At 37.1% G+C, this 9,949-nt stretch overlaps 1 protein-coding gene across 2 annotated transcripts in view; it reads left to right on the top strand.

Annotated features, from left to right (window-relative positions):
- The first annotated feature begins 1,037 nt into the window (after positions 1–1,037).
- cyth1a (cytohesin 1a) overlaps positions 1,038–9,949 on the top strand; it is a 64,374-nt gene continuing 55,462 nt past the window's right edge. The window contains exon 1 of one of the 2 annotated variants that reach the window (XM_077230650.1): positions 1,038–1,297. In XM_077230650.1, coding sequence (XP_077086765.1) covers positions 1,222–1,297 — 76 coding nt within the window. In that variant the 5' untranslated portion in view covers positions 1,038–1,221. The remainder of the gene's footprint in view (positions 1,298–9,949) is intronic. The other variant, XM_077230652.1, reaches the window with a different exon arrangement.

The following is a 9,949-nucleotide window of genomic DNA, read 5'->3' as shown; positions in this document are numbered from 1 at the left end:
GGAATTGAACATATCTGCAAAATAAAGGTGCTATTTCTACATGACCTTTTATTACTCTCTGACATTCTTTGGCAAGGGTTGATTTTATGTAATCAAAATGAAATAAATGTAATTTATGTGAAAAGAAAAAATAAATTATATTAAATTAAAATTAAGGTCAACACAATGCATCTTATCTCATTTTACTTTCATAATATTATGCATTTCTAGGATATTCAAAATGAATAAGAATGTGACTGAGAAACGATTGGATGGGAAAAGTGGGCGGAGCCAGAACGGTTCCTATCTTCATTGGGAACTTCATCATAGATCTAATTGCATTGTAAAGAAAGCGTCTTTTGAATCTTATACCAAATTTTACAACATGGAAAATCAAATGTGTGTCTAAGATTTTTACACATTTTTGCTTTAAGCCAATAAAATGGGAGAAAGAAAAATAACAATAGATCATCAGATCATGTGACAGAGATAGAGTGAGAGATTAACCTATGCCAATAATAAGGAAAAACAGCGAAATACTATTTAATGGCAAAAAGTGGGTGGGGCCAACCAGAATGGAGCAAGAACTGCTGAAGCAAATGGCTTTTTTGCTGTTGGGTTATGTTTTTGCAATGGCCCACATGGCCTGAGAAAGTCATTTAACAAGAGAAACAAGTTATTACATTTTGATAAAACATTATGAAGTACAATCTTGCCTTTGTTTATTCGGGATAATGTGAATTAATATGTTGTTCACTTAGGAAGACTGGAACATGGGTCGAATTCATGTTGATTTGAAAAATATATGTCTTTTACATTAGGAGACAACATTTTCAGTGGTGTTTAATCTGTTTGCTGTTGTGTTTATTATATGCGTGTAGACTTCAGAATATCTCATAGTAAGTGTGTGTGTGTGTGAGAAAGAAGCAGATTAGGAGAGTAGAAGTGGAGCAAGACATTATTAGCTGCAAGAGGGGAAGAGTTGCACTTCTTGTGGCAGGTTAAGAAAGAGGAAACAAACACACAAATGAAATTGTGAGGTACCGAGAGTGCATGTCACAGAGGCGTTGGGATTATCAAGCAAGGAACAACACACTCACAAGCATGAGGACGAGTCCCATGCAAACGCTGTGAAATACTGAGACATGACAGGCACGCTGGTTTTGGCATGTGTTGCTTGACCCGGGCACTGAACGGAGAAAAGCAGCAAAGAAATACCAGACAAACATTCAATCTGAAGTCATGGGGAGTGTTAGTGAATTGTGTGTGTCCAGTTTTCAAGCTCTCTTGTGTCCAACGATACCAAGGACTCCTCCAGGTAAGAGCTGTCTAATCTTTCATTGTTATCATAACCAATTGTTCCTCTGGTTAATGCAACCATCACTATCAAGATTATACTGTTCAACATTATGCTGTAAGCAGCCAGACCATTTTATGACTGATGATAAAGAGGACATAATACCAGAATATAATACAGACTTGGTGGGATCTTGAGCCAATAAACAGCATTGTGATGGTATGTTTTGCATGGTCAATCACCAGTTCACTAGTTTATATCACTTTGAGAGGGTAACAGCAGTCTGCCTGTGGAGTGCAATAGTAGAGTACGCACTATAATCAACATGTGATGGAAAAGCAAACTGAAGGACTGAAGTAGTGGGAGTTTGTTTCCGTCTAATGAACCTGTAGCTTGTTTGGTCAGCTTAAAGGATCTTTAGTCTCTCAAGGCAGGAGCCAAGGGAAGAGATCAGTTAATGCCATTAAGGGCTATATAGGCAGACGTAATCCTTCAAACCCAATGGTCAAGAAATTTTGTGAGCATCTTTTCCAAAGTCTCAGATTAGTTCTAAGGATGGTCACTTCAGGATTTTGCTGTATTTTACTATAAATGTGGTGATTTTTCACATATGGACTCAGAGTAGTAAAGAAAACGGTGTTCTTCAAAACGTGCAAATGTATTGCATGCAAGATGGTCAGGCAGACATTGCCCTATCACTTTCAGTTAGCACATTCACTAGACTGCCAGATTAAGGAAGTGTTCTTGGAATTTGTCACCATGTTGAATCAGCATGTTGAGAGAGGGTGCATATGGGTACAGGAATTTCTGAACCTGAATACTCCGGTTTGTAGATTAAGTTGGTGTGATGCACAGTATGTACAGAGGACAATAGGGAATTTGCTCCTGTTGTGTTGGGCAATGGAGCTTTGTTCAGAAATGCTGTCATACAATGTTGTTAGATTTCATTTGAGTTCATGTTGCTGAACTCAGTGCCTCCCTCAGCTTCATCACACTCCCAACTTAAACGAAAAGCCTGCATGAGTTTGAACTAATGCATGAATGCCGTCCGAGAGTCTTGCATGACTCATCCAAAGGCTCACAGTTTCATACACTCAGTCATAGCTAAATTGTTGATTTAACTATTTGATATAAAGTGCTTCTTCCTTATCATGCCCAAACCGAACAATACTAATAAATTTAAAGTTTTATCTTCAACTTTATGGCATGGCCATTGGCAGGGTCTTAATTTCACCTCTTGTCCAGTTCAATGGTATTCTGTGAATGCCCCCCCCCCCCCCCCCAAAAAAAAAAAACATGACAATCTCCAGCTAATTAGCACAATGGAAATTTGTAACAAATCCCAAGATAATGTTGCTTTAAATGCTCTTGATGATAATTAGGAGTCTGAACTAAATCCCTGTGTATGCAAGTTCAGAGCAGGTGCTTTGAAATTATAGCTGCCGTCCACTGTTTGACATGGAAATTGTTCCCTACGTTTTGACTTTCGTTTGGTTACAGCTGGAGGCGGCAATGGGAAACAGATCAAGACAAGGGTTCATTACTCTGACCGCTTGAAAAATCACAAGAGGCAGACATGTAAGAAACAAGATTCAGTACTTCATTGCTGTATTTGCTTCACATTTTGTCTGTTCTCACTGAACTCTGATGAACTCTGATGAACTCAGACTCAAGGTTGATTCAGAATCTATTTTGCAGAAGAGTTTCATGAACAAATGTAAACAATGTGCACAAACAGGGTCAGTAACGGGTAACCAACGGGCAATCAAGGCAGAAATGATAATCCAGAAATGTAAATCCAATAAACAGACAGAAGATCATAACATGAGGCAAGACAACAATACCATGGGGAATCGCTCAGTGCGGCAGGTGAACGGGCAACACTTCGCAATGAGCATATGGAATCACATGGCTTTTAACGGGGTCATTTTTATTATTATTTTAATATGTTTCTTGAGGTTCACTTATAATCAGGGTCCGAAATTAACTTTTTGGCTCACCTGCCACGGGGACTGGTAGATGAAAAAATCCACCAGCCAAGCATATTTTTTACCAGCCAAAATAATAAACAGCCTTTTTGTGTCACATATGCATTCATTTCAGTACATTTAATTGAGATAAGTATTATGTTGAATGAATAAGAGTACATAGAAGTCAAATCAGAGCAACAAATAGTAAGACATGGAAACTGAGAGCATGGAACCAGTGCTCATAACAGTGCATTTGTAGGTTTTGTAAAACTATCAGATACTTTACCGAAAGTAAACATTTTTACCGAAAGTAAACATTTTTACCAATTAATACTATCAGTTAAACAGATTAAAAGTAAATTATATATATATATATATATATATATATATATATATATACAGTATATATATATATACACACAGTTAGTTTTTTGTTTGTTTGCTGCATGGTTAAAAAAACCAGTATATAGCCTATATTTGTTAAATCACGGGGTGCATCGACGCGCGCAACCACACGCGCCTAAAGACATATTTCGCTGAGCAAGCAAAATGAAGCGAGCGGAAAGAAGTAGCTACTGTGTGGGACCATTTCGACAGAAAGGGCGACGAAGTTACTTGCAAAATATGCTATGCCTTATTAAAATATAGCAGTAGGCCTAGTGCAAGTACAATGCAATTTCACTGGCGATGCAAACATCCACAAACAAATGAAAGGCGCTTTCCGAAATTGGCCACTCTTATCCCGGAACATCTGTGCCATCGGAGACCCAGACTAACCCCACATCATGTAGACATGTTACTTTTTTAAGTAAAAACTCGACAAGCTGTGAATTGAGGTAGGCCTGCTATTTTTATTTGACGAAAAAAACGTAGTCTGATGAAAAAAATCTGTTTTTTCAAAGCTTCAAACTGATTCAGTGTTTTCTTTTTGTCATCTTAATTTGTTAATTATTTAAGTAAAAAAAAAATATTTAGTGTTGGTCTATTTTTGGTGTGAAGAAGGTTCACACACGCTTCTTGAGGCACACACGCACACACACGCAAGGTCTCTCGCTCTCTCCCTCTCTGCGTGCGCGCGCTACACAGTTTGGAGCTCAGTATGTGCGCGTTCTTTCTCGTAAGCTCTAGATTCCGGAAGATTTTAAATAATTTGCGGGCATCAGGGAGCCCGTATCAATATGCGGGAGACTCGCGGAACTTCCGCGAGACTTTGGATGTCTGGAACATTCACCCGCCAGTGTGGCGGATAGCCTTTTGAGATTTACTCATCAAATGGAAAATCTACCCGCATTTGGCGCTTGGCGGGTGTTAATTTCAGACCCTGCTTATAATGTTAATAAAGTTTTACAAATTTGTATGTGGAAAATCGTAATTTACATACAAGCATTATGAAAGCTTTTAATTATGAACGTTTTTGAATCAGCTCCTGTCAGATCCAATACGGTCTCCCTGTGCCTCTTGGACAAAACTATCTGCAGTCAAATTCTCTGAACAAACATATAATCCTTTAAATGATTCGGGATTCCATTAAAATACATCATCTACTTCTGAAGTCTATCAGAGATGCAAACCAGCTGTTTAAACTGGACCCGTCAAAGGGAACGTTCTTTCACTCTTCCATTTGTCCTGTTGTCAGCAGACTTAAGTGCGTTTAGTATGTCAGAAACTCAATGCGCATCTGTATACTGTATCAGTGTAGACAGCGTCAGTGATTATAATGGCTTCTATTTGCTTTTGACAAATGTCAGCCGTAAAGCAACTAAATGCCAGTGGGTAGGGCTTATGGTGTGATGATGTATTCATTGATGTCTTGCTGTTATGTCTAAATGTATTTGCCCCGTGTGACGTCCCAAATCCAATATCAACAAAAAAAATAAATTTGAAGCTTGATTAAATAAATGTTCACTTTGTAATGAGGAGGATGTTTTAAGATCTGAAACTTGCAGAATGTTTTAATGGTATAAATTGTATTCAATCCCTTACACTCAAAAGCACTTATTGTTAAAGATATGATTACAGATTATAACCTAGATGTGCTGTGTTTGACAGAAACCTGGCTAAAACCAGACGATTACCCGCAAGATTAGTTATAAACATGAGCCTCGTCTGAAAGGCAAAGGGGGAGGTTTTGCTGTAATTTATAGTAATAACTTTAAAATTACTGAAAAGTCTAGTTTTAAATATAATTATTTTGAAGTGTTGGTGCTTAATGTAACACTATCTAGTGTAAATGGTAAATCACGTTTGAGATTCGTGCTGGCTACTGTATACAGGCCACCAGGGTTCTATACAAACTTAATCAAAGAAAATGCTGATTTTCTATCAGAGTTAGTACTGGCTTATATATAAAGTCCTAATTGTTGGTGATTTTAATATATATATGTAGATAACGAAAAATATGCATTGGGATTGGCATTTAAAGACATTCTTAAATCTATTGGAGTTAGACAACACGTGTCAGGACCTACTCATTGCCGTAATCATACTCTAGATCTAATATTATTGCATGGAACAATGTCTTTGCCGTTGAAATTCTACCCGATGACATCTCAGATCATTATCTAATCTAGTGCATACTTAATTTAGCCAAGGCTGCAAAGTCGACTCTGTGTTACAAATATCTTAGACCTATCATTTCTGCCACTAAAGATCGCTTTATTAATAATATTCCTGATCAGTTTCATATCCTCAGCATCCCAGATAGCTTAGAAGAACTCGATATTGCAACTCTCTTTTCCAGCACTTTAGACACATTTTTCACATTTCATGGAAAGAGAGCACAATTGCGTACAGAGAGGCCTTAAAAGCTGCTAGATCTGCATTATTAGAAGAAAATAAACAAAACCCTAGGTATTTATTTGAAACAGTAGCTAAATTAATGAAAAATAAAGCTTCAACCCCAGACGTTTCCAAGCAGCACAGCAGTAATGACTTTATGAACTTCTTTACTTACAAGATTGATAATATCAGGGAGAAAATTATCACTATGCAACTGTCTACTACTATAGTATCGCACCAGGCAGTGCATTGTAATCTCCCTGAGGAAAAATTTGATTCATTTATTGCTATAATTACAGGCCGATCTTGAATCTACCTTTTCTGTCAAAGATACCAGAAAAGGCAGTATCTTCACAACTATGTTCCTTTTTAGAAAGAAATGGTATCTGCGATGATTTTCAATGAGGATTTAGACCGTACCATAGTACTGAGACAGCTCTCATTAGAGTCACAAATGATTTCCTCTTGTCATCCAATCGTGGTTGTATCTCTCTATTAGTGTTACTCGATCTTAGTGCTGCATTTGATACCATTGACCACAACATTATTTTAAATAGACTTGAAAATTATGCTGGCATTAGTGGAATTGTATTAGCATGGTTTAAATCATACTTATATGACCATTATCAGTTTGTAGAAGTAAATGAATAGATGTCTTATCAATCAAAAGTTCAGTATGGCGTACAACAAGGCTCAGTACTAGGACCGTTGCTGTTCACTCTGTACATGCTACCCTTAGGAAATACCATTAGGAAGCATGGCATTAGTTTTCACTGTTATGCTGATGATACTCAGCTCCATATTTCTGACGTTTCTGACGAAACTTACCAACTCACAAAATTAACAGAATGCATAGCTGATATAAAAAACTGGATGACTAGTATTTTCTTACTACTTAATTATGAAAAAACAGAGATTCTAATTATTGGGCAAAAAACTTCCTCACATACTAACCTAGAATACCGTCTAACACTTGATGGCTGCTCTTGTCAAGTCTTCATCGTCAGTTAGGAACCTGGGTGTGCTCTTTGATACCAATTTGAAAGTCACTTGTCTAGTATCTGTAAAACTGCATTTTTCCATCTTAAAAATATATCTAAATTACATCATATGACAAATGTGGAACAGTTAGTTCATGCATTCATGACATCAAGGCTAGATTATTGTAATGCTATTATGGGTGGTTGCCCAGCACGCTTAATAAACAAACTACAGCTGGTCCAAAACACAGCAGCTCGAGTTCTTACCAGAACCAGGAAGTATGACCATATTAGCCCGGTTCTGGCAACACTGCATTTTAAAATATTGCTGATTACTTACAAAGCACTAAATGGTTTAGCTCCCCAGTACTTGAGAGAGCTCTTAACGCATTATTGTTCGTCACGTCTAATGCGATCTCAAAATTCCAGCCAGTTGATAATACCTAGAACATAAAAATCGACTGCTGGTGGTAGATACTTTTCCTATTTAGCATCAAAACTTTGGAACAGTGTTTCTAACATTGTCCGAGAAGCAGTCACTCTCTGTCAAATCTAGACTAAAAACACATCTCTTTGACCTAGAATACACATAACACATTATAGACTTCTATAATTCAATGTTAGGCTGCATAGATTAGGTCACCCGGAACCGGGAACACTTCCCATAAATCCTGATGTATTTGTTACATCATAAGAAGGATGGCGTTTACGCTAATATTAGTCTCTCTGTTTATCCCGAGGTTTACCACAGTCCGCCGGATCCAGGCCGTATCCGGATCTGATGAAGGACCTGCGCCTGGACACGATGACAATGCAGTCCTGAAGTGTCAACTAGTCTCTCTCTTGTGAAGGCCTCCTTCCCTTTTCTTTACCTCTGTACAGATAAAACGTTGTCGGGATAATTCCGGTTCAAGTGGCTATGCGGAAGCAATAAAAAAAAAAGAAATTCAGAGCCACCAGGCACTGTTTTGTGCAAATGAGCGGCCGGATCGCATTAAGGGTTTTCTGTCAGAACGGTGTCGTGTTAGCAGCCCGTAAGTTATTAACTAATGAACGTTGCGACGGAAGTGAATCGATCAAAATGAACTTTACCTAGACAGTAACTTTATTCTAGAGCTGCTGTAAAGCCAAAACAATCTCTGTTACTTTAGTTTCGTATTATCACTGTAAAGCTGCTTTGAAACAATCTACACTGTTAAAAGCTCTATATAAATGAAGGTGACTAAAGACCTTTTATATGGCAAAAGAAGAAATTCGATTTCTCATGCAATGTTGCAGTGTTGGCCTTGGCCAAAGGCCTTGCAGTGTTAGGGAGAGAGAATATCATAAAATATAATAAAATCTGATAAATATACATACTCTTGTGAAAATAAGTACACTTTAACATACTTTTAAAAAGAGCATTTGTTACAATAATATACTTATTAAAATAATATATTTAAGTCCATGGTATATGTAATGTTTTTGTTTATACATTTTATTGCATGTTATTTATAAATAAATTAAAATGTAATATAGTTTAAACCCAATTAAAATAATTTAATATAGTTGTGTTTTTTACCCACTTATGTAGGATCTAAGTAGATCTTTATATGTAATTTCATATAATTACTTTATTTTCTATGAAATTTGGTTAAATTGATCTAATGAATGTTCTGACAACCTTTTATGGTAAACTAAAATATAGTTTTATGTCATGTCTATTGAAACTTGCATGTCATGTATTTAAACATATTTGTAATTACAAATTTGTAAAGGTGAAGTTGCAATTTAGTGCATTTAAAATATATTAGCAATCAAATTATACGCTACAGTTAAAAACTATAATCATGTACTTTGCATGTCCTTTAGTGAGTTAGTTAGTCAACACATTAAAATATGTGTACTTCTTTACATGACAAAGTATTATTAAAACACAATGATATTAACTGTATTTTAAGGTAAAACTTTGGTTACACTTTATTTTAGGGTGTCTTTGTTACACTGTAATTGACCTATGGCTAAGCCACACCCCCAAATGCGATGAGCCAATCACAGTGCGCATAGCTACCCCAATACACTCGGACATTCTCTGCTTTAGTCAGGTTCACTATATATTTTTGTGGGAATTTTTTGGGGATTTGCTAAACTATACATTTTTGGAAAGGTTATTGTATAAGGAGTCAGAAAATCAATGTTTGCATTTGCCCAGATGTCTACGTGGCGGCCATATTGAATTTTTAAAAAATGGCCGCCGTAAAACTTTAATTTGTAATATCTCGGCTTCTGAAAAAGCTGGAATGTTGATTTTAACTGATAAACCCACATTTTCAGGGTCAGGGAATCCAATGGTGCTAGTTAAAAAGCTACAAGACGTTACCACATTAACCCAAAGATGCATAAGTGGGTAAAACTTGTTTTCTTGCAATATCATTGTAATGAAAAGGTGTTCGTGTCATGATTCTTCCTTCTTGTCCCAGATCTACTCTTGTCTTGAGGCAGGATCATGACAGACTCATGTTTTTATTTGTAAGCACATGGCCATTTGTTTGGGCTGTGTGCTTGCGTTGTCCTGTCACCCCGCCCCGCCCCCTTGTTATCTCATCTTGTAATTGTCATCGCTTTCACCTGTGTTCCTGATTAGTTTGGTCCCTATTTAATCCCCTCATGTTTTCTGTCCTGTGTCGGTACATTGTCAATCATTGCGTGTTAATCTCTGTGACCGTCCTGTGAGTACTTCGTCTGATTCCTGTTCAATGAGAATTGTGAGTTTGTGTAGCTGTTTGTTTCCTGTCTAGTCATCGTCGAGTCAGTATTTATCATCTTGTCTCCTCCAGTCCTGTTTTGCCTCCTCGTGGGTTTTGTTTTCTGTTTTGTGCCATAATAAACCTTGTGTGTCTGCATTTGGGTTCCCTCCTTCAACCACATGACAGAATGTACCGACCAAAGAAGAACCCAGCAGACTG

The sequence above is a fragment of the Siphateles boraxobius genome, unplaced genomic scaffold (assembly GCF_051911475.1).
Source record: "Siphateles boraxobius isolate OS27281-9 unplaced genomic scaffold, OSU_SipBor_1 15, whole genome shotgun sequence".
Classification (NCBI taxonomy): Eukaryota; Metazoa; Chordata; class Actinopteri; order Cypriniformes; family Leuciscidae; genus Siphateles; species Siphateles boraxobius.
This window is presented reverse-complemented; position numbering and strand designations above follow the sequence as displayed.